Genomic DNA, 25,842 nt, shown 5'->3' on the forward strand with positions numbered 1-25,842 from the left:
TTTAAGGTTACTATCATTTACTGTAGCCTTCTACATCAAAATCTTTTTAATCCTTTTTTTAGTTGGTGTGACAGTGATTGTTTTGGTAGGTCAAAATTGTAGTTGCAATACAAAATTGTGTCCTTCTCTTTGGATTAAAAAATGTATCTTGTTATTGGTTGTAAAATTTAATTTTTAGAGGTGCCTAACAACAAGGACAAAGGCCGGGGGTCGAGGGTGGGCTGCTGCCCCTGCCCTACGGCGACTAGGGATAACTCAATGGCTCAGTCACTCCTTTAGGATGGCATTTACCATCACGGTCATATTTCTTTTTACTTTTTACTTTTTTAATTATCTCGATTTTTTCATTGTAAATCCTAAAAATCATATAAATTTCCTCATGAATCATAATCCTCCCACCGTTATTAGTCATTATACATTCTAGCTCGGAATATTTAATGAAAAAAAAACACTAAGATGCAATGATAATTGTTTTTTTTCCTTTAATTGAAAGTATGAAAAGAACTCTCGATGTGAAACAATTTATTAAAAATTAAAATTTACCGTCTAAATGGAATTTATCCAGCTCGATTTAAAGTAGTGGCGACAGTGTCTCCCAGCAGTACAAGTACCCAAAAAAACCACTCTAGCTGGGCTAATTATATGCTAATCCATGGGCCAAACATACGGTTATAGCAAGTCCATAATGGAACATTTCAAACGGTCCAAAAACATGGGTACAACTACAAGTTGTGTGCAAGTATATTTTTACAACATTAATTAAAATTCGAAGGTGATAGACAAAATTGGGAAGGGGGGTATAAAACATTCCAATCATATAAATAAACATTATGAAAAATATAATTTAGTGTGGTAATTAGAAGTAGTTGGATAGATTTGAGTACTAATACGATAAAATATGATTAAGATTTCAGATTAAATTCGAAGGGTTAGTCCGAATAAAACAATAGCATGTTTTTCTTTTTTTCCCCTATCTGGCTCGCTATGCATTTGACACGACATGTAATAATACGATACAAAATTAAACGGATTCAGATCATATTTATACGAATTTAAATTTTAAAAAGATCAAACACGTTGGAAACATGAAAACAAATAGGTTAAGTCCATCCATGAATTAAGTTAATAATCAAGAGACTAAGTATGTGTATCAAAGGGCCATGGCTCTGCGGAGGCGATTTCAACGAAATCTTGAGTAATGATGAAAAACAGGGAGGAGGGCCTAGGGCAGGGTACTTAATGAACAACTTCAGAGAGGCTCTTGAGGTAAACCTTCTGTTTGATGCTGATAGCAACAATACGACCTGCACCTGGTGGGGTAATAGGGGAGGAGGGATTATAGCAGAAAAACTTGACAGATTCGTGATAAATCTAGAATGGCAGCGCCTTTTCCCCAGGCATTCTGTTAAGATGCTGGAATTTGCTGGGTCAGATCACAGGCCAATTGTAATGCTGAATGATGAGAAGGAAGTAGATGATAGAAATGGGCAAAGAGGGAAGAAGAGGTTCCATTTCGAGGAGCTATGGACCACCAGTAAGGAGTTTGAGGAAATAGTGAAGCATGAATGGAGAAACAGCGCTTCAGAAGGGGACATTTCTTGTAGACTAAATAAATGTGCGAAATTTTTTGCGAGATGGGGAAAATCCACTTTTGGGGATCTCAAGGAGAAAATCAAGAGGAAGAAGAATGAGCTGACAGCTTTGCTAGAATCATTAGACCATGATGTTTCTTTTGATTCAATCAAAACTGTGGAATTGCAATTGAATGAGTTGCTAGACCAAGAAGAGATCATGTGGAGGCAACGTGCTAGGGCTGATTGGTTGTCTGCAGGAGATAAAAACACTCGTTTCTTCCATCAGAGGGCCTCTAAAAGGAGAGCGAGAAACAGAATAAGGGGGCTTAACGATGATTTAGGGGTGTGGAAGGAAGAACCTAAAGATGTGGAGGCGATTGTGCAGAAGTATTTCGAAAATCTGTTCCAATCTTCTCACCCCTCGCAAGAGGAGATTGAAGCAGTCACAGATAAAGTGCCAAGAAGAGTAAGCGGGGCAGACAATGAGATGCTGGACAAAGACTTCACCATGGAAGAGATAGTCAAGGCCACGAAAGATATGTCGCCGACTAAAGCCCCGGGCAAGGATGGCTTTCCAGCCTTATTCTTTCAGAGATATTGGCCGGTGGTGGGTTCAGAAATCAGTAAGGTTTGTCTAAAACACTTAAATGATAATGTGAATGTTTGTGCTTTGAATGAAACGGTAGTAGCATTGCTCCCTAAGGTCAAAACTGCAACTAATATGAGTATGTTTAGACCTATTAGTCTGTGTAACGTCATTTACAAAATCATTTCTAAAGCTATTGCCAACAGATTTAGGAAAGTCTTAGGGAATGTGATAGATGAGGCCCAAAGTGCGTTTGTCCCAGGCAGACAAATTATAGATAATGCACTTATAGGTTTCGAATGTATACACCAAATTAAGCACTCTGTTAAGAAAAAGAATGGGCCTATTGCTTTGAAACTTGACATGTCCAAGGCTTATGATAGAGTAGAATGGGTTTTCATTGAGGCGATGTTACTGAAGTTGGGTTTTAGCAACAGATGGGTGGTCAGAATTTTAAATTGTATCTCTTCAGTCAAATTCTCCTTTAAGATTAATGGCAGTGTCAAGGGAGAGGTTGTCCCTCAAAGGGGGCTTAGGCAAGGGGACCCTTTGTCCCCTTACATGTTTCTTGTTTGTGCACAGGGTTTATCTAGTATCATCAAGGATGCGGTGGATAAGGGGGAGTTAACTGGAGTAGATTTCGGTGGAGCCTGTCAGGTGTCTCATCTGTTCTTTGCAGACGATAGCCTTCTGTTTGCAAGGGCTAATGAAGAGGAATGTCTCAGGATCAAAGGCCTGCTGGAATGTTATGCTAAAGCTTCAGGTCAAGTCATAAATTATGAGAAGTCTGCCATCTCGTTTGGGAAGGGTACAGATGCAGGTACGAAGCTGAGACTTCAAAACATCCTGCAAATGGAAGTAGTTCAATGTCACGAAAGGTATCTTGGGTTGCCCTCTTCGGTTGGAAGAAGTAAGAAGGATAGCCTGAAGGCTATTAAAGAAAGAATCTGGAGTAAGCTTCAAGGGTGGAAAGGGAAACTGTTCTCTTGTGGAGGAAGAGAAGTTATGCTTAAGGCGGTTATTCAGGCTATCCCCAATTATTACATGAATTGTTTTCAGTTTCCTAAAACGCTGCTTATGGAAATTGAGGCAATGTGCAACAAGTTTTGGTGGGGGAGCTCGAATGGGGTACGAAGGATGCATTGGGCTAAATGGTCTAGTCTTTGCAAAAACAAGTGTGACGGGGGACTCGGTTTCAGGGATTTGCAATGTTTTAACCGTAGCCTGCTAGCAAAACAGGGATGGCGCATTTTGACTCAACCTACAAGCTTGCTGTCCAGAATCTTAAAGCAGCGATACTTCCCTAATGGAACGTTTCTTGAAGCCAAGGTTCCAAGACGAGCCTCTTTCACTTGGAGAAGTATCATTTGGGGCCGGGACGTGCTGGAGGCAGGGTTAAGGTGGCGTGTAGGAAATGGGGAGAAAATAAAGGTTTACCTAGATAAGTGGTTACCCAGAGAAAAGACCTTTATGCTATATGGTAGACCTAACTTAGATAAAAATTTGTGGGTAAAGGACCTGATTTCTGAACAAGGCAGGTGGAATAGAGATTTAATCACTAAAGCCTTTAATAAAGAAGATGCTGCGTGTATCTTATCTATACCTCTGTCTGTGTCTGAGCAGGTGGACGCGTGGAGATGGCATTATGACAAGAAGGGAATCTTCAATGTTAGAAGTGGCTATAGGGTGGCAATGGATCTAAAAGGAGAGCCAACGGGCTCAGACACTACAAGCAACTCCAAGTGGTGGAAGTTCATGTGGAGCCTCCCCATTCCTCCAAAAGTGAGAGTTTTTTTGTGGAGGTGCTTTAATAACTGGTTGCCTGTCAAGTCAAGCCTAATCCAGCGAGGGATGCAAATTGATAGTTCTTGCCACCGCTGCAACAGAAACAACGAAGATCTGCTGCATGCTCTCTGGTTTTGTAAAGAAGTAGGCGTGGTGTGGGACAAATGGGAGTTCTCTGGCGTGCTAAATCCCAGAAAGGACTGGAACATGAAGGATTTGCTGCTCAAAGGGTTCCACTGTCTCACAAAAGAGACTTTCAGTGTGTTTTCTGTCATGATGTGGGTTATCTGGAATAACAGAAATTGCACCCTGTTTGGGTCTCCCCCGAAACCGATGGAGCAGACTATAGAGTGGGCAGTTTGCTACGTGGAGGAGTACAGAAATGGTGGAGCTAAGGGAAGAATGTTGCAGCCACATACCATGGGGAAAGATAACACTAGCAATGACAAAAGATGGGTGCCACCTGACCCATGAACCTTCTGCATTAATGTAGATGCAGCTTTTGACAGGAATGCAAGAAAGTTCAGCACGGGATTCATAATAAGAGACTCAACAGGCAAAGTTCATGCAGCTGGCTTTAAAAATCACGAAGGAAATAGTGCTGTGGATGCAGGGGAAGCGGCTGCGATCCGAGAAGGTATTTGCATAGCCAAGAAAGCTAACCTAATTCCTTTTGAGTTAAAATCTGATTCAAAAGTTGTAATAGAAGCTTTCGCTAATCACAAGGGGCTATGTAATGATGTGGGATTAATAGTGGCTGATTGTTTAGCTTTAGCTAGTAGGGAGGAGTGCATTCGTTTCTCTCATTGTCCTAGGGGTGCTAATTCCCTTGCTCACTGCTTAGCTAAAGAAGCTTTAGCTTCTAATGTGAAGAGTTGTACATGGAGGGATTATATCCCCCATAAGTTTCAAAATCTTGTACTGGCCGATATCTTGGCTGTTGATTAATGAAAGTCTAGTTTTCAAAAAAAAAAATGAAGCTCAAACTTAAATTAAGCCAATAATCAAAATAAGCATACACATCTTCTTTGAATTTAAGAATTGATGAGGGTTAGTAAGAATTGGCATAGGCTAGTAACATCCAACTTGTATTTGAAAAAACAAAAGTTTAATATATGAGGTTTGAATTTTGGATGGGTGAAAAATTCTTTTTAACCCCCATATATCAAATCGTCAATTTAGAATTTAGGATATTAGAGAAACGGTGATTTTTTTCAACTAATTTTTTCTAATAAATTCATACTTTACATTATTTTACTTTTACAAACATGAAAAAATTAAAAATAACCCTTAATTTTCTTTATTTCTTTTATTTTATTTTACAAACACATTTTTTTATTTTATCTTCTCTTCTTCCAAATATATTATAACTGTTTAGAAAAATTAAAAGGAACCATAAAGATTTATAGACACATTAGAAGCATCCCTGCACCACTCTGTCTCACATGTTTTTTTTTTCAAAAAACAACTCAACATCAGTATTATAGTATACATTAAAGCTAAGGAACAAACGATATGGATGCATAACGACATAATATTTCATCAAAACGGCAGTATTGATAACCTCATAATTAATGAAACGGCCTCATCCACTTCCTATGAGTAAACCAAAAGTTTGAATAAAACAACAATTTTACATTCTCTAGGTAAGTGACATCATCTTAGCTAAAGTTAGATATAAAAGAATCGTCAAATGCTTTATGCATACGTCTGGGGCACGTATTGACATTGACTAAGCATAAATTTGTGAAATTTCTACGGCTTAATACATAATTTGACCCCTGAACTTGTACCCTTTTACCCATCTAATCCCTAAATTTAACGTCTCACCTATCGAACCTCTGAAGTTGTTAAATAATCCGATTTAACCCCTGAACTTGATAAATAAGTAAGTATTGAACCCTTCGTGTCCACCTATCACTTGAAACGTTCTAGAAGAAATTGTGTACGGAGGGGTTAAATGTTTACGTATTTATCAAGTTCGGGGGTCAAATCGGATTATTTAACAAGTTCAGGGGTTCGATAGGTGAGACGTTAAGTTTGGAGGTTAGATGGGTAAAAGGGTACAAGTTCAGGGGTCAAACTATGTATTCAGCCAAATTTCTACTATATAGTGTACAAACGACATGGATGCATAACGACATAATATTTCATCAAAACGGCAGTACTGATAACCTTATAATTAATGAAACGGCATCATCCACTTCCTATGAGTTAACCAAAAGTTTGAATAAAACAATAATTTTACATTCTCTAGGTAAGTGACATCATCTTAGCTAAGGTTAGATATAAAAGAATCGTCAAATACTTTATGCTTACGTCTAGGGCACGTATTGGCATTGACTAAGCATAAATTTGTGAAATTTCTACTGTATAGTGTACAAACGACATGGATGCATAACGACATAATATTTCATCAAAACGGCAGTATTGATAACCTCATAATTAATGAAACGGCCTCATCCACTTCATATGAGTAAACCAAAAGTTTGAATAAAACAACAATTTTACATTCTCTAGGTAAGTGACATCATCTTAGCTAAGGTTAGATATAAAAAAATCGTCAAATGCTTTATGCATATGTCTGGGGCACGTATTGGCATTGACTAAGCATAAATTTGTGAAATTTCTACTGTATAGTGTTTATGAATCTCATTAGGAGTTAGTTTTTTTTTTTCAATAGTATTTCTTTTTACCTAAACAAATTTCCATTATAATTCTTAAGGAGTATCTTTTAAGCTATTAAGATTTTTTGTAAAAGAAAATTAATATATTATTAAAATTATTTACTTAAGATTACATAACCAAAATTAATAAAATCATTGTGTTTATAATATGGGTTAATGCCATATAAAGTTACAATTTATTCATTATTTTTATAATTTAAATATATTTTTTAAAAAATTAATAAATGTGTATTTTAATTATTATTTTTTGTCAAATAGATAACCGATTGTATCTCCGATGAAGATTGCCGATATGAAACTAGAGGTTAAAATTTATTGATATATCATCGATATGTTAAAAATACTGTATTGAATTATTATTTATTATTTATGTTAATATATCTTAATAAAAAAACATTATTTTAAAGTTTGGTTTTTCGGTTAGTTATTGGTTAGCTGATGATAAAAACTAAATAAAAACTGAAAACCATATTTTATATTATTCACATGAAACTGATTTCTTAATAATCAACCTGAGTTCAAATTATCTAATTGGTTTTGTTTTTGCTCAGTTGTACATAACTATACAAAATAATATTTTTATATCACCGATGTGGTTATTGGTAACAATTTTCAGCTTTTGTATTAACAGTCATTTATCGGTTTTTAATCGGTGAATCAGTTTGCTACAAATAAGTGGTAGTAAATGTATATATTTACCAATTTTTTTTATGAATCAAATCTTTATTTAAACCCTAAAAAACAACAAATAACAAGAAAAAGTGTCAAGAAAGCTACAACCCTAAAGAGGGTAAGCTAACGAAAAAAAATAATGTCCGGATTTCTAAATAAGTTTATACCCGAATAAACAAAAAAAGGATGAGTACTCTTATAATAAAAACCCGCCTTGGTGAAGTAACGGAATATGACATCGTCCGCAGATGAATCCTAATTGTCAATTTTTTTTTCTATTGCAACATTTCCATATTTTCTGAATGAAAATAATCCAATTAGTATCTTTACACTGCCATTCGGAACAATATCAATCCATTGAAACAAAAAATCTTCAAAAGTAGACGGTAAAACCCAAGCCAAACCCATCTTCTGTAGAACTATACACCATTTGTTCTTTTTTGCAAAAATGCAATGTAAGAAAATATGATCTTGAATTTCAATGCCTCTATAAAAAAATATAATCCACATTGCCGTTAATGATAATACTTTGAGAAGGTAGGAAAGAACGAGAAGGAATAATCATATGTAATGCCGTTCATAAGAAGAATTTGACCCTTGGTGGAGAGTATGATCAGCGACAGACACAGTAAGGGACCAAGGGGGTCATTGGACCCCCCTGGAATTTCAAACAAAAAATTTGTTCTATAAAAAGAAAAGCAATATACTGATGATTTATGCAACAACCTCAAATATATTCCAAGTGTTATAATTTGTGTGATTTGTCAACACATAACTCTTCATATTTGATCAATATTAGTAAAAGTGAATATTTAATTATTATTAAAAAATATATCAAAAGTAAACTTAATACTATCTACGTGTTTAAAAAGCAAAAAAAAACTCTCTTTTTAGTTTAAAATGAATGGTATATATTTTTTGGTTAGTAACTTAATTATCATCAAAATTAATTTATTGGTAATCATATTTATAAACTTTCAAATTTACTTGTCATTTAACTTAATATATAAAATTTATGTTATTTACAAATAAAATTTAAGTTTATATGATATACTTAACAATATGTTTTGTTTTTTCGGTGGACCATAATTCGATGTGCTACATTTGTTTTGTAAATTAACATCCGGTGAACAAGTTTTTTATACGATAAAGTTCATTGGATGCTATTAAGCAATTGAATTTTTAAATATTAAGTTTTTATATGGAATTATTTAAAACAATTTCAAAAGATATAAGAAAGAAAAAAATATTGTAATACTTTTATTAATTTATAATTTTTTAATATAACTAATTATTAAATTATATTTTTTGTTTATTACCATATAATTTTCATCTTCGTTTTTAATTTGGACCCCCCTGAGAAAAAAGTCTGTGTTCGTCACTGCGTATGATTATCCCTTTTTAATGAATCAGTACATGATTACAAAGAAATTATTAATAATAGCGTTATAATAATTATACTAATAATTTAAAATAAAATGTCAACTTTCATGTACAATTTTAACTTAATGGACAAGTAAAAAAAATTGAAAAAATATTTAATAAGAATATTATATACAATTTGTGTAATCTAAATTAAAATAACTAATTTTTTTAATATGTGTAAACCTAAATCAGTAACAATTGTGGACGGAGAAAGTATTTTATAATTGGTAAATGACTTATTTAAAAAAAATATACATAAATTTTAGTGTGTTTGTTATTTTAATACGAACTTTAGATTTTGAAAATTTAATTCAACAACTATCATTTTTTTAAAATCCAAAACACCGAATAATTTTTCGTCAAAAAATAATGACGAAGAGGTCTGAATAGACATTGTTTCGCCGTCCCCAACAACAATAAAAATTAAATGGTGGTTCGAATTGCAAAATTTTAAAAATTGGTGTCTAATATTAATAAATTAAAATTTCATATTAAAATTACGAAACACGTTATAATTCATGATATATAAAACTATAAAATCTTGATAAATAGCCAAAGTAACGCTTGGCCATTTTGCTAGTAGAAATTAATAAGAAGCGTCATATATATCATAGACCTCATATATATATATATCTCTTTTAAGATAAAATTCTAATTAAACTATTTTTAGTGATATTTTACTATATCATTTTTTTATCTTTTTGTTTCATAACTGATAAGGTAGTAATAACATCTCAAAGGGGCGAAGCAACCTCGTCGAAAGTAAGTGTTGCTAAGTCAAGCAAACTACTGATCTAGAGTTTAGAAGGGTCACCGAACTACAAAGAATAAAGTCGTACCTCGGCCAACTAGTAACCCGGGCCAGTGTCTAAAGAATAGACCAGTAAATCAGAGGTTACTGAGCTATGAAGATCGAGGTCGTATCTCAGTAAACAAGCACCTCGAGCCAGTGTTCGAAAGTCAGGCCAACAAATCTTAGGACACCGAGCTACAAAATCATATCTACGATCTCGGAATATCCATGAATCACATAAGTCAAGATACATCACTTAATGCAGCCTGTAATAACAAGATTGCACCCATATGTAACTGATTTTTTGGGAGCATAGAAGATTCTCTAACAAGTACAAAAAGAATGTTCTCCACTAGACGCACTTAACAAACTGCGCCAAATGCGGAAAAACATGCCATGTAAATATAACAGAAAATAGGGACCAGAAGAAGAAAAAAAGTACAACACGATAAAGGTTTGCATGGTTAAAGGTACTACTCTTTTCTCATAATATAAACGTCTTCTTCTTTCTCTTATTCTTTTTTCTCCACTAAATTATTATTTGAGTGTCGGAGCGAATTTCGATGACCCCACTGAAATTCCTTATGCCTTCTGTTTTCTAGTTGTGTGTAGGTACCCCGGAGGACGGATCCGTTTTGTTATTCATAAAAAAAATATATAACTTGAACATTAAAGTCTCTTTTAATGTTCCTAAAACCTCTTTTACTGAATTTGGTTAGGTTAATTAGAGGTTATATTAATTAAGTTTAATTAGATTAATTAAGTTATTAATTAGGTTTATTTAGGTCAAATTATCAATCACACTCTTTTTGCATTAGAAAAGTGTTTTAACCGATTTTACGAACTTTTGAGTTTTTTGGCTAATAATCAACTGCGGCATTCCAATTTAGAGGTCCTACCACAAAATCCCCTAAACTTTCAAAAGCATCATTAAACCACCAAAAATTTACCTAATGGATCAGTAAACCTCTTTTGCTCCAAAACCGCCCCTATTCAAAAAAATGACTTAAAATACTCCTAAAGTCATAAAAAAATCAAACTAACCTCATCTAACCAAAACTAAACACACTAACCTAACCAACCAATTAAATCAAACATAGACTAACTATCCAACCAAATCAGACCTAAATCAATTTATCCACCCAACTAACTCAACCTAAAACCTTCACCACCTTTTTCCGGCCACCGCCATCCATCCATCGTCGGAAAAAATCCGTCCAAAAACTAAACAATAATTAAAATAATTAAATACTCCCTCCGTCCCATTTTAGAAGTCCCATTTGACTTTACACAAAGATTAAGAAAACATTAATTATTCTTGTGTTTTCATGTTTTTTCATATTTTGCCCCTATTAATGATAGTGGAATTTTCCATAGAACTCTTTTAAGATAACTAAAATAAGGGTAAAATAGGGTATTCAATGGAAAAATACTCTAAAAATAGTAATGAGACTTTTTAAATGGGACATCCCAAAATAGAATATGGGACTTCTTAAACGGGACGGAGGGAGTAATATTTTTACATATTAGATAATTAAATAAATTATTATTTATTTTTTTAAAAATAATTTTTTTATTTTTTAAATAGGACCGGTCTCACCCACCACGCCGTGGAGGTCTGTTCAAATTTGAATAGACCCACCGGAGGGTCTTTTCAAAAATGATTGTTTGTTTTCCGATGAACATACCCACCACAGTGGGTTTATTCACCTGTCCGATTTAAAAAAATTAAAAAATTATTCTTAAGAAATAAATAATAATTTATTTAATTATTTAATACGTAAAAAATTATTTTAATTATTTATTTAATTTTTGGACGGATTTATATTTTGGTGATGAATGGGTGGCGGTGGAAAGAAAATGGTGGTGGAGGTGGGTAGCGGTTTTTTGTTGAATAATTTAATTTAGTTGGGTGGATAAAGTGATTTAAATTTGATTTGGTTGGATGATTGGTTTATGTTTGATTTGATTGATTGGTTGGATTAGTGTGATTAGATTTGATTAAATGGAGTTTATTTGATTTTTTTTATGACTTCAGGGATATTTTTGGTAATTTTTGGGTAGTTTCTTTTTGATAATTTGGAGAGGGGGAGCGCTTGTGAGAGGAAATGAACTCACGACCTAGCAGTTTTCTGTTTAGCACTTATACCATTTGAGTTAAAGCTCATTGGTCATTTTTGGGTAGTTTGAGGCGGTTTTGAGGTAAAAAAGGTTTACTGGCCCATTAGATAAAATTTAGGGGGTTTAGTGATGCTTTTGAAAGTTTAGGGATTTTGTGATAGGATCTCCTAAATTTGAGTGTCATGTTTGATTATTAGCCGGGTTTTTTTGAATCTGTTTGACGAAGTTGGGTTTTTTTGATATTCTGTGCTAAATTGAGGGGGTGAATTTATCCTTTGTTCTAAATTTGGCACATCAAAATTTAATACTCCATAAATTAATATGAGTAGGTGAATAGTAAAGGCAAAGCAAACATATTAATGGGAGCACATAGAATATTAGTGTCGCTCTATATCTCTCATCAATGCCTTTCTCTACTTCCTAGCTATCTTCCCTCCAAATCTTGATGCTCCATTCTTGTCCCTTCTATAAATGTAAGGTTTCATTCAATTTGGTTTAATAGAATTTAACTCAAGTATCATTCAATAAAAAAAAATTAAAAAAATCATACTACAAAAAATATTTAATTAATTATCGATTTGATAAATATAATTATATATTTTTCTAATTGATTCTAAAATGTGTTGTTCTTGATTTAATTTTTATCATTTGTGAATTAAATTGATTATAAAAGTTGAATTTTAAAATAAAATCATTAACCTAAATAGAACTTTCTAGACATTAATATATATATAAGCCAATAATTTTTAATTATCATAACCAAATGAGAATTTTTCGTTTAATCTAGTTCGAAAAACAGTCTACTTAGAGTACTTTTCCTCCACTCTACTCCTAAAAACACATTGCTACGCATTGTTGATTTGGTAAAATCTAGAATTACACTTACATTCCCTCGTAATTAATTTACTATCTAAGAAAATAGCAACAAATTCACCCTTTTTCATTATTTGAGACAAAATTACCACTCAATTTTGCAGGTATGTGCATTTTTTTCTATAAATTGAAGCACCAATCTAAATCAAATATTAATACAAGCATGTACGTTTGAAAAGAAATGAGTGTTCCGAATTTGATTCGAAATGAAAGATTCTACAATTAAACATTTATTGCATCTAATTAAGAATACAACTTGGAACTTCTTGGACAACAACCACTCTGTCTCAATTACTACTTTCTAAAATCAAATAAAACCCCACAGCCGATATTTAATGTTAATAGTAAATCAACATCCAAAACAAATGAAAAAAAAGAGAGAATATGACCCAAAAGAAAATCTAAATATTTGACTTCTTCATCAATTCTAATCAAATTCTTTAATCTTTTCAATTGAAGTCTAATTTAAATAATTTTACTTCAGTTATAACCAAATTTTTCTTAATAAAACTAAGCATAATTTTACCAACATGAAAATCATTGAATGGTGGTTATTGAAACAAATCCACTCGATTGAATAAAAAATAAAAGTAAAATCGAAAAAATTCAATTATTCAATAACTCACGTGAGCGAAATCAAACTCAATTGATTATGTAGAGGAAATTTAACTACAACCGAAATAAAACCCTTCAATTCAATATTTAATTAATGAAATTAAAATATTTAATTATAATTGATAAGAACACGTTTAAATTTTTAGATCATTATGCCAAAAAAAAACAAAGAGAAAACACATTTGTCTACTTAAAAGTAATTATCAACACCATAGGAGAGTACCTATCAATAATTAAGAAAGCACCTTAAAAATTTGCTTTGCTTGATCCATTTCCATGCCCTAAAATGAACAACAACACATTCTTCATATTCTTCATTATATAGCAACCATTCAAATCTTTATTCTTATCTCCATAACCTAATCTTGAACCATGCTCACACTCATCAATATCATCATCAACTCCGCAATGAATCATAGCCGATCTCGAACAAACAAAACACGGATAATTATTTTTACTCAGTTTCGAGTTCTTGCTCAAAACAGTGGCCGGAGATGAACGGAACGATGACCAAGACGATGACGAGGTTGTCCTCGTCGTAGTAGTAGTAGAAGAAGAAGACATTGAAGATGAATGTGATACATGACAAGATTTATTCTTAGCTAGAATAAGTTTAGGCAAAATAGTGTAAAAAAGATTAGGTTTATGATGTTCTTTGTTGATGGATCTTGATTTTGAGTTTGAGTAATAAGAAGGAGGTGGAGTTAATGGCGGAATATTAGAACCATGATGAGAAAATGAATGTTTAGGAGTACCTGGTCTTGATTCCCAAGTAAATGGAATCGAACCAGAAGAACCTCCATAATAGACTCTACATGAAGAATTCGCCATTGAAGTTTCTTTAGACATGATTCTTGTAAAAAACTTCTCATCTTTCTTGATTTCTAGGGTTTCTAGGGTTTCTTGATTTTTCATTTCTTGATTTTTCAGTTCTTGTTCTTCTTCATTATAACAACTTAGCATCTTGATTCTTGAATTATGAGTTTGCTTGAGAGTGAGGGTTCTTGGGTTTGGAAATGTGAAGATTCAAGATCCGTAAATGAAGGTGATTAAGAATAGAATAAGAGTATTTAATGTTCTATCTCTTTATAGATGAGTAGGTCCATCATGGACTGCATCTTAGTTAAGGTTCTTAATGGGGAGGGATTTAAGGCTAACAATAATAATGCATAGAATAAACAATAATTATTGTCATGTGTTTAAATTATAGTAGTATGATTGCATAATATTCAATATGAAAGTTTCAGAATATTGTAATTTAAAAAGGATAATAAGTTATAACAAAATTAAAAATAGTAATTTTATGATTTATATTAATTATATTTACAGACAAATAGAAAAGATGAATAATGTAATTGAACAACATAAACATATTACAAATTTAAATTAATTTTTATGATAAATTAATTAAATTAAAAAAAAGTTGATCAATATGTGACAATATTAATTTCCAGCAAACATATTATAAATGTGATAATATATCTTTGGTGTTGGAAAGATGATGATATTGAAGGGGTAAACGTGGACATAATTTTGAGCCTCTGAAATTTAATGGAACAGTTGAGAAGCAAGGAATTTGGTTAGAGATGAGCAATGCAATATAAATGTTGTGGTCCTTTCTTCGCATCCGATCGAGTAAGGCTGCTCAATTAATCTATTTCATACTCACGTTTGCTTTTCCTTTTTTTCTGGTCCTGCTTTTATTTTTACATCAATAATTATGAAAAAGATTCTCTAACACAAAAATAAGTTTTCTGGGGGTGGATAATGGACGGTCGTGTTAAACTTTGCTTCATAGTTATTACTAGGCTAATACTAAAAAAAAACTACCGAGTTTTACTTTTTTTTTAATAGCACTCCGATTTTATAATTTCGTCGATTGCACCTTATTTTGTATTTTTACGTTTCAATAGCACACTAAATTAAAAAAAATAGATAATTTTATTAGGGTTAATTACATATAAAATCATGACATTTGCACCAAATTTCAAAAATAACATGACTTTAAAACGTGTCAATCATAGACACCACCTTTCGTTTCTTTTCAAAAATAACATCGGCAATTTTTAATAGTATTTTTGCTGACGTGGCATGGCACGTGGCAGACGCATAGGGTGTCCAAGTTAGTGAAAGTTCACCAAAAAATACGTCCATGCTGAAATTGAAAATAAATAAAAGGTGGTGTCTATGATTGGCACGTTTTAAAGGTCATATTATTTTTGAAACTTAGTGCAAAAGTTATGATTTTATATGTAATTAATCCGTTTTAATATTATAAGGATCAAATTTTATAAAACAATCAAATTTAAGGACCATTTTATACCTTTTTTACTTGGACAAATTCAAATAAATTTCTTAACTTAAATTTTTTTAAATAAATCCTAAATAAAAAAATTAACTAAGTACATGTATAATTAATTATTTAATTCAATTAAATAAATATTTAAAACGAAATCCACCATCTGCCATCACTCACCGCTCTCCGTCTCCGGTCTAATTCCACCGAAGACGAGCTGCTCATCTTCAATGGAAGACCAGCAGCAGCTCGTCTTCCTTAGAGAAGACCAAATTGTTTTACCCAAAGAAGACCAGCAAATTTGCTAGTCTTCTTTGGAGAAGACGATCTCGTTTTCCTTGAGGAAGAAGAGATTTGCTCGTCTTCCATGGGGATGACATGCTTGTCTTCCATGGGGATGACAAGCTCGTCTTCCCCAAAAGAAGACCAGCATATTTGGTCTTCCATGGAAGATGAGCAACTCGTCTCCGATGGAAGACCGGTGACGGAGAGCGGCGAGTCCGAAGGAAGGCGGTGACGTTTTATTTAATTTATTTATATTTTTTTTATTATATATAATTTAAAATATTATAAGACATTTAGAATTTCAAAAAAATATAAAGAATTTGTTTTGAATTTTATCCAAATGAAAAGAGTTAAATTTTAGGGTGCTATTGCAATATAAAAATACGAAATAGGGTGCAATTGACGAAATTAAAAGGTCATGGTGTTATTGAAAAAAAATAAAGGTATAGTTTTTAAGGATATTAGCCTTATTATTAGAATAAAGTTTTTATTTCTTATAATATAGGCCATTATTTACAATGCCTACATTGAGAGTGTATATATATTAGAGTTAATTACATATAAAATCACCACCTTTACACGGAATTGTAAAATTAACACGACCTTTAAAACGCGGCAATTCAGGGCATCACTTTTCATTTCTTTTCAAAAATAACACGGGCACATTTTTAGTGGCGTTTTTGCTGACGTGGCATGACACGTGACACTCCCATCAGGCGTCCAAGTCATAAAATTTTTATCAAAAAACGTGCCCATATTATTTTTGAAAAGAAATGAAAGGTGATGCTTTGAATTGACACGTTTTAAAGGTCGTGTTATTTTTGAGAATTCGTGTAAAGATGGTGATTTTATATGTAATTTACCCTATATATTATTATTAGTCTATATTTTTGGAGAATAAATTTTAATTTATTTTAATTTTTTAGAAAAATTAACTTAGATTATTAATTCAGCTATATTTTCCTTGAGGCACAAGTATTGAGATATGTGATGATTATTTGAACATTTATTCATTTAGTTTGATGTGGGTGAGGGTGTCATGCATGAGAAATCAGTTGATACTAACAATGCAGGCTCATTAAGAACAGCACGATGGATTTCAGATTACTCGAAGCTCATCAAATGCTACGTCCTCAGAAAGATAGGGATATATCAGTGCTGCATATTTAATGAGCATGGAGGATTTATTTTATTTGTTTCATTGTTTAAGAGTAATTCTATAATATTAAATTAATTTTGGCATGCTTCATTTAAGTTGTTAGATATGTATATTTATATGCCAATATTAACATGTGAATATATATTTTTCCTTCTCATGGTATTAAAAAGGAATTAATTGCAAATTAAATTACAAACTTTACTCTAATTTGCAATTATAACACGAATTTAAACTTGACAATGTCAGTAACCAATTTTTATTTTTTAGCAAATTGATACACTGACCAATCATGCAACGACATATGGCAGTACATTACAATGTTCACATTAGTGTTTTTTTAGATAGGTGTACCAATTTGCCAAAAAATGAAAGTTAGTTACTGGCATTGCCAAGTTTTAAAGTTCGTGTTGTAATTGCGAATTAGGTAAAATTCGTGATTTAATTTGCAATTAACCCAAAAAAAATTTCACTATTTGAAACTATATTAAAACTTTTAAAAATTATAAATTTATTCCAATTTGTCTAATTCGTTGAAAATCTATTCAATGTTTTATAATCAATTTGATATTTTTCAAAATTGATTTATTCGAATCATGTGCATTCCAATTGACAACTCTTTTTCTATTCAATTTTTTAAAAAAAAACTTCACATATTCAATTGCCATTGTCAGGCTAAAGAAAAAGGAGAAGAAGGAACAGAGAAGAAGTAATCAGCAATAACACGTTTTATTACGGGACCAACCCTTGAAACATCTACTGCCCCAGGTAAGTATAATCAAATCAAATTTTATAAAATGGATAGGTTTACAATAAATTTGTCAAATTATAATAGATTTATAACTTTTGAAGGATTTGAATATATTTTCAAAAAATTGAAAAAGTTTTATTTTTTGACACCATTAGATTTTTTTTTACAAAAGTTAATGTATGTTATTAATAAATTAATTTGATCGCACCTACCATAAAATTGAATCAAAGAAATTAAGAACATTATTATATAATCCATGAACTATCGTTCTAATAGTATATGTGCGTTGGACAAAATTTTATTAAAGTCGTGCGATTAATTTCTCTCACAAATACAATAAGCAATTGTTTAGTCTCTTAATTTTTCTTATGATAAACTAGTCCATATATAAATAAAGATAAATTCAAAAAATATATTAAATTATCTATCAAACTTTACATTTTCATCATTTTTTTAACTTTTGTATTATTCTTAACTTTTGTATTATTATAAAAAATTATTTATTTATTCTAAATATAAACTAATTCATCATAAAAATTAAATTATATGATCAAATATTCATTGAAGATGTTTGTCAATTTTATCATATTTTGTATGTAATTTATCAAAAACTAAAAAAAAGAAACATTAATGTAGTTGAACAATTTCATTTATTTATTTTTATATACATATATAAGATATTTTAGAAATATTTTGTTTGATGAATGTAATATTTTAGAAATATTAATTGAAATTATTTAATCGGTAATTAGAGCTCAGAAAATCTATAATGAATGAGCCATAGATGTTAGGTATTATCATCAACCATCCAATATATAGAAAGTTTTAGTGCAAAATATTTCTGGTGAAACAGTCGTTTTTAAGGATTAACATAATCATGAGCAATTATAAATGCATACAATGTAAACAATAATCATTATCAATCTCTTTAATTGATACTTGTCCACATGGGAGTGAATCCATCTAACTTCCATAGTTAAGAAATTTCCATCATGTCTTCAAAATAGAGATGGCACCGGATATAATATTAATCTAGTAAAAATATAGTAATAAACAATATTCCAATGTTTTATTGAAAATTTTAAGTATATGGTGATGGTGAATTTATATCTCTTTGTAATGACAATTGGATAGAGAATGGTCTAACTACTCTCTTATTTTCTAAACTTTTCAATCTTTCGAATTAAAAGCGAGCTAGTATTAAGGATGTCCGGAGAGTTAGTTAAAAATGGAGACATCGTTTCATAGAGAACGAGTTGTTATTGCTAGATGATTTGAAAACAATCGTTAGCCATCCATGCCAAATTTTTGGGTCAAATTGATGGAGTCTGTTGAAATTTCATTTCGAGAGTCTTCTCGTCAGCTTTGTTTTGTGGTTTTTTCAAGTAGCACTGGTCTTGCAACAACTTCTACTCGTCGAGCTCCAATGACACATCGAGCATCATTCAAGATATGTGATGACATGGCAAATTTGATTATTCTTTTTGCCTTTTGCGAGACACACGAGGGTATTGTGTCATAATGTTCTCGTCATATGTTTTTATTATTAGGTGATCTTTGGTGTTAAAAGATTCGCGTGTATGCGCAGTGCCGAGAATAATTGTCTCGTTCAAGTGTTATCTCAGACTGAGGATTTCATCCAGCAGCATGTGTAATCTCGGCTATTATTAAAGTTGGGCCGAGATAAAATGTTGACATTTCCTCGTCTCGGTTGGGGAAATTGTGGGCTATTTGGTTATAGAGTTTGGGTGTGGGCCCCGGCCTTGGACTTTTGCAGTTATTCCAGCTATATTGTTTTAATTGTTATTTAATGTTTTATATTTATATTTCTATAAATAAGATAAACAATTTTAATCAATTGTTATTCCAATAATTATTAATTAAATATAAATATAATTTTTCCAGTAAATATTTTTATTATTATTTGACAAGTCACACTACTAGTCACGTGTGAAACACATAAAACAGCACTAGTGATTGAAAAAGTATACTAAAGCCCGTCAATTTTGAAATAAAGGGAGACACTATTTTGATTTTATTAATATAACATTATATATTTAATTAATGATATATATATATATATATATATATATATATAATGAATGATTGGATCAAATCACATCAAATTAGAATTCTCTATAGAAAATTAAAAAAATGAAATTACCAAAGAATGTAGCTCCACGTGACTCTTAGAGGTTGCACCTATAACTTACGAGCCAAGAACAAGGGTTATGAAAACCCTAGGTCGCGCACGAGACAAGCTTGAGTCACGCCTGTGATCCAAGACTCACGTCCGCGACCTATCCTAATTCGACCTGCAAAAAAACTTCCATTTCTCAGGAAAATTAGCATTTTGATTTTCGCTAGAAATCTCCGAATTATACCTTGAGTGTTTTAGGATGTAACTACACACAACTAAACAAGATTAAAACTTCTTAAATAATTGTTAAAGTTAAAATTAAAGAAACTTAAAAAGACATAGTTCAACAATTATTCTTGAACCACTTTTTCTAAAAGATTACATCTATAAACTACTTAAATTTCATGTTATAAGTTAAAAAGTCACACACAACAACTCATTTATTTTCTTAAGTGTTTTCATATGATACATTTAGCATGCATCATAAAATTTTGTTAAATACGACTATTAATCAGCCATGACACTCCAATTTAGGATCCTCTATCACTAAACTCCCTAAATTTTAAAATCAGCCGCCAAATTCTCTAAATTTTACCTAATAATCAACTAAACCCCTTTTATCACAAAAACGCCCCCAAAAAACTGCCCGTACCCTCATTTTTTTTCTCAAAAATACCCAAAATACCCCTAATACAAATAAAAAAATTCAAACCAACTCAACATAACCAAACCTAAATTCACCCATCCAACCAAATCAAACATAACTAAATTTAAAATCACTTATCCAATCAAATCAAACATAACCAATCCATCCAACCAAATCAAACTTAAATCACCACTTCATCCAATTAAATCAAACCACTCAACCGGAAAGGCCACCCACTGCCGCCAATATTTCCGGCCATCGCCGGCCAAAAAATTCCGACCAAAAATTAAATAAATAATTTAAATTAATTTTTAAAAAAATATAACTTTTGTTTTACGTTTGTCTTCTCAGGCGAGTTTTGTTTTCAGGCGAACCAAATGAACCTCGCCTGAAAAAATAGTAAATTTTTTTTTTTTAAATAAATTATTATTTAAAATATAAAAAAATATTTTAATTATTTGTTTAATTTTAGACGGATTTTTTTTTTGGAGATGGATGGTGGTGGTGGACGGAAAAAAGATGACTGTGGTGGATGGCGGTTTTCGGGTGAGTAGTTTTATTTAGTTGAATGATTTAGGTTTGATTTGGTTAGATGAGTGAATCTATGTTTGATTTGATTGAATGAGTGATTTTAAGTTTGGTTTGGTTGGATGGGTGACTTTAGATTTGATTTGGTTGGATGAGTGATTTTAAATTTGATTGGTTAGATGGATGAATTCATATTTGGTTGGTTAGATGAGTTGGTTTGATTTTTTTTTCTTATTGATTTTAAAAGTATTTTGGTCAATTTATGGCAAAAGAAGTTTAATTGATCATTAGATAAAGTTTAAAGAGTTTAGCGACCGATTTTAAAATTTAGGAGGTTTAGCGATAAAGGTGCCCTATATTGAAGTGCCATTAATAGCCTTCAAATACAGAGCCTAAAATTTATAATGAGGTTGTTAAGTATACTTGTTTATAGAAAGCCACGAAATAAGAAATTGATGCTTTAAACTAAAATAACACTTGAATTTTAACATATTTGTCAAATGGTAAAGTACCTTTTAGATAGATTTATAAAATTAAATATAACAATGATGGATCAATAGAAAGGTACAAAGTTAGGTTAATAACTAAGAAGTAACCTAACTAAGAATTATACTCAATAAAATGATATCTGATTATATAGATGCTTTCTCATTTGTAGCTAAAATAATAGCAATAGGTGTTTTTTTAACTATTGCAACTTATAACAACTGGTTTTTACAGCAATTGGACATAAACAACACGTTTCTTCATAAAGATTTACACGAAGAAATATACATGATCATACCTCCCAGTTTCTAGTGTTCAAAATTAAATATTGTTTGCAAACTCGCAAAATTTTTATGGATTGAAACATGCAAGCATGCAATGGAATAAGAAACTCAATAATGCTCTTATTTTTTAAGGATTTACACAAGTGAAATCAGATTCATCCTTTTGTACAAAGCAAACCGGAAGTTCTTATAATGCTTTACTAATTTATGTAGATGATTTCATACATACTCATAGGCAATCAAGGCCTCATTACATATAAACTAAACTAGAAACTATTTATATGAAATTTTCAACTAGAGACCTACTCATAATTTTTTGTTAATCCAAATGATTTTTCTAATAAATTAAAAAAATTATAATAATGCATGTGATTCCTGAGTGGACTACTAACCCGGGTTGTCCCGCTCCTCTCTTCTGTTTTCCTCACCACAACCAACAACAAACGAGCGCCACTTCCGCTAGGGACACGATTTTGGTCATTTTTTGGCCAAAATCACCTCCCACCTTTGCAATTTTTGCTTTTTTTTAATTAAATAATTTTTATCATATAATTTTGGCAAAATTAAAACCATCTATCTTGAAACTTTTTTCAACTGCATCCTGCTATAGAAAAACTTTCAATTGTACCCTGATTTAGTTCTGATGTAATAGTTCGTTTTTGCATGGCTCATTTAGTAGATGAAATGCTCTTGTTTTCAGGGGTTTAGCCAGAAATCGAAACTAAAAGGGGCAAAATTTAACATTTTATTTATAATAAACAAAATGTAATTTTTTTTTTTAAATTAAAGGAGTCAATGTGTTTACTATTTTTCTATATAACATGACATGTTTTAAGAAAAAATTACTTAGAAATTTTGTATATTTAAAAAAATAAGAGGGGCAAATGCCCCTCTTAAGTCTCAAGTGGTCCGCCACTGCTTGTTTTGTTATAATTATTTAGCCTGGTATTGTGGCTGGATTTGAGAATTTTGTAGTCGATTTTACCGTTAATGATAATTTATCAAAAATATGACATTATTTATTTTTTAAGGATTAATATGGCATTATTTAATGAATGATGGGATCGAATTCAATTCATTATATGGAATTAGAAATCTCTGCAGAAAATTAAAAATTTCCAATTAAAGGAGAATATAGCTCCACCTGAATAAAAATTAAATTAAGAACCAACATAACAAATTTAGACAGACAGACTGAGTCATCTTTTTCATTCTTTATTTCTTTCTGCATGCAAAACCCTAATCAATGGCACATTTCAATTCTCACTTTACTTTTTCCTCACCAACAATTCAATCATACCGTCCCCTTTTCACTTTACTTTTATCACAACCGCAAATTACGGTCAACAATGTAATAACTCAGTGGAATGCGGACTCGGATTGACTCGCTCCTTTTTGTGGTCCGAGTCACCAACTCGGACCACCTCCACCATCATTCCAACAAAAATTATGAATTTTCACTTTTATATTTTGACCCTTTATAAACCCATTTCCCAAACCATTCACTGACTCCATTCTTTTATATTTTGGATCTTTTTCTTATGGATCCGGATTTAGTTACTGAACCGGTTCCGGGTACGCCCGGAATTAGAGAAGTCCGGCCTGATATAGGACTGGGGAGGTTTGGGATTTGTGATCAACAGAATGTGGCTAATCAGGGAAGCAGGACAGTGGGATTGAGAGGTGAGATTGACACGTCAGCTCCTTTTGAGTCGGTTAAGGAGGCTGTGACCCGTTTTGGTGGAAGCGGGTCTTGGATGCCTTATTACAAGGTATGCATTTGGTTGGTTGGTTGGTTTGATTTTATTTTTTGTTGATTCTGTTGTAGAATTAAGATTTGTAGTGAGTGAGTGATGTAAAGTTTTGATCTTTAGCTTAGGTAGAGTTGGTGGCAATAAATTATCAAAATAAAATTTGGTAAATGTTTTTGTTTTTGTCCCATTTATGTGGAGTTATTGAGATTTCATATACTAATATTGGGATATTAATTTGAATATATGACATGATCTTGATTCTAATGTAATTAAATATATGCTGATTCTGTTATGAATTTGTTTTGATCAGTATGAGCATTGTTGTGTCCACAGGTCTTTGAGGAGATTGATATAAAGAAAGTGGAGGAACAGGCAGCAGAATTAGAGAAAGATCTCATTGTGAAAGAATTAGAGGCACTAGATGTTCTTGAAGAGCTCGGAACAACGAAAAGAATCGTTGAAGAGTTAAAGCTGCAGCTACAGAAAGAGGCGCTAAGATGCATGGCGATCCCGGATGAGAATACGTCGAGTCCTGCTATTATCAAAGAAATGAACAAGGAAAACTATAGCATTCATGTCAGCAATCGAGTCCGAGAGCAGAGGATAGGAAGTTTGAGCCCCTGTCCTTCGTCTTCTCCTGACATGATTTTGATGGAATTGAAGCAAGCGAAATTGAACCTCGGTAAAACTATTAATGATCTTGGAGTGATTCAAACTTCCGTTGAGTCTTTGAATAGGAAAATGAGGAAAGAGAAAACGTTTCTTCAGAAAATGCGAGTGAGGCTAACGTCGAAATTTGCAGGGGTGTTGTCTCTGGAGGAGGAGCTCAAACAAGCGAGAGTGAAGCAGCATATTTCTGAGAATGCAGTGACTGATTACAAGGCTGAGCAGTTAAAGAAAATGGCTGCCGCTGAAAAGGCGGAAGTTTCAAAAGCAATGTTGGCAAATGAACAAACTAAGTCTAACATAAAGACTGCTGAATTGAGATTGCTTGCAGCTAAAAAAATGGAGGAAGCTGCAAGAGCAGCAGAAGCTGTTGCAATAGCCGAAATCAAGGCACTATCAGGAAATGAAACCTTGTCGGGTTTTGTACTTCCAGAGCCGGATAAAGTAGCTTCATTTGATGCACGAACTCCACTTACCCCTACAGCACAAAAGGCTGAGGGGATTGCCAAGAAAGTAGAGGCTGCCCGGCTACAAAAACGCGAAGATATCACTAAGATGTCTATTTTGGGGAAATTGAGGGAAGCAGCGGAAGAAGTTAAACAAAGTAAACAAGCCTTGGAAGAAGCATTAAACAAAATCGAAATGGCAAATCGAAAGCAATCAGCTGCTGAAGAAGCTATTCGGAAATGGATACCAGAGAATAATCAGGACGAGCAAGCAGCATACTATGCTACTCGGTTCAGCAATTTTCATTTGCATCAATCGAATAACGGTCAAGATTCTCCATTTCGATTTAATGAAATGAAGGAATCAAATCTAGTGAGTGATGATCCAAAGCCTGTTTTAAGATCGACAGTTTCCATGCGGGATGTACTAAGTAAAAAGCAAGTTTTGTCGGAAGAATATGCAACGGAAAGACCAGCAGAAGTGCGCGTAGAACGACAGAAGGTAGCATTGAGTCAAATGCTACACGAACTTCGAGAGGATCTAACGTTTCATCCGAGAGCAGAGAAAGACGGAAGTGGTGATCAGAAACAATGGTTTGCACATAGGAGAAAGTTCGGGTTCATTCACATATCATTGCCTATGACAAAACCTAGTAAGAAAAAGATGCAAGATTTCAATAATGTGATGCACTAATGTATAATGTATAATCATGGCTGTGTAGTAGTATTTTCTTTTTCTTTGTTTTCATTGGATTGATATTGAGTTATTATAGTAATATTGTTTATGGTCTTGAGGTTTTGTTTAGATACTATTTTTTGTAAAGATATATTGGCTTGGCCTTTGGTTTCTATGTTCTAATGTATTTCAGCAATTAATTTCTTGGTTTATGAAGTGATTGCTTTAATAAAAGATTATTTGATGTAATTGATATTCTCATTCCGTAATAGTTGTGGGCGTCTTTATATACCGTCAGCGGCTGATTTTCATTTCTTTGCCCGTTTTTAATCGAATTAGACTATAGTAAACATTGAAGAATATAAACATGTTTAAATCAAGTTATTAAATAAAAGTCTAAGAATAGTTTAGATATGTATTCATATTACCTCAATTCTTTTACTTTTTTTACTATTTTTCTAAAAATGCATAAGTCATCACATTAGTATGCAATTAGCCAATTATCCTTCAAAAACAATCTAGGTTGCACGGACACATAAAAACAGAACATTTGAACGCGGATGCAGCAAAAAAATATTAATGTAATTTTATATCCGA

At 32.1% G+C, this 25,842-nt stretch overlaps 2 protein-coding genes across 4 annotated transcripts; one reads left to right on the plus strand and one right to left on the minus strand.

The window, feature by feature from the left end:
- Positions 1–11,980: 11,980 nt before the first annotated feature.
- Positions 11,981–14,252, minus strand: LOC126659664 (uncharacterized). Of its 2 annotated transcripts, none has more exons than XM_050352982.2 (2): positions 13,377–14,252; positions 11,981–12,108 (listed from the first exon to the last, which is right to left on the minus strand). In XM_050352982.2, the coding sequence occupies exon 1, from the start codon at positions 14,092–14,094 to the stop codon at positions 13,378–13,380; it is 717 nt and encodes a 238-aa protein (XP_050208939.1). In that variant the 5' UTR covers positions 14,095–14,252; the 3' UTR covers positions 11,981–12,108; position 13,377. The 2 variants fall into 2 exon arrangements, with proteins under 2 accessions (XP_050208939.1, XP_050208937.1); XM_050352980.2 differs by having other exon boundaries at positions 13,355–14,252.
- An 8,582-nt stretch (positions 14,253–22,834) lies between these two features.
- LOC126661112 (WEB family protein At2g40480) lies at positions 22,835–25,457 on the plus strand. 2 transcript variants are annotated; one of them, XM_050354899.2, is made up of 3 exons: positions 22,836–23,475; positions 23,791–24,139; positions 24,260–25,457. In XM_050354899.2, the coding sequence occupies exons 1-3, from the start codon at positions 23,245–23,247 to the stop codon at positions 25,261–25,263; spliced, it is 1,584 nt and encodes a 527-aa protein (XP_050210856.1). In that variant the 5' UTR covers positions 22,836–23,244; the 3' UTR covers positions 25,264–25,457. The 2 variants fall into 2 exon arrangements, with proteins under 2 accessions (XP_050210855.1, XP_050210856.1); XM_050354898.2 differs by having other exon boundaries at positions 22,835–23,475; positions 23,791–25,457.
- The last annotated feature ends 385 nt before the right edge of the window (positions 25,458–25,842 follow it).

This window comes from Mercurialis annua, linkage group LG8, assembly GCF_937616625.2.
Source record: "Mercurialis annua linkage group LG8, ddMerAnnu1.2, whole genome shotgun sequence".
Taxonomy (NCBI): domain Eukaryota; kingdom Viridiplantae; phylum Streptophyta; class Magnoliopsida; order Malpighiales; family Euphorbiaceae; genus Mercurialis; species Mercurialis annua.

Bases quoted from the DNA above. Each gene is read 5' to 3' on its own strand.
- LOC126659664 (XM_050352982.2), bottom strand. From the start codon at position 14,094: ATGCTAAGTTGTTATAATGAAGAAGAACAAGAACTGAAAAATCAAGAA.
- LOC126661112 (XM_050354898.2), top strand. From the start codon at position 23,245: ATGGATCCGGATTTAGTTACTGAACCGGTTCCGGGTACGCCCGGAATT. The intron at 23,476-23,790 runs GTATGCATTTGG...TTGTGTCCACAG, and splicing joins CTTGGATGCCTTATTACAAG to GTCTTTGAGGAGATTGATAT.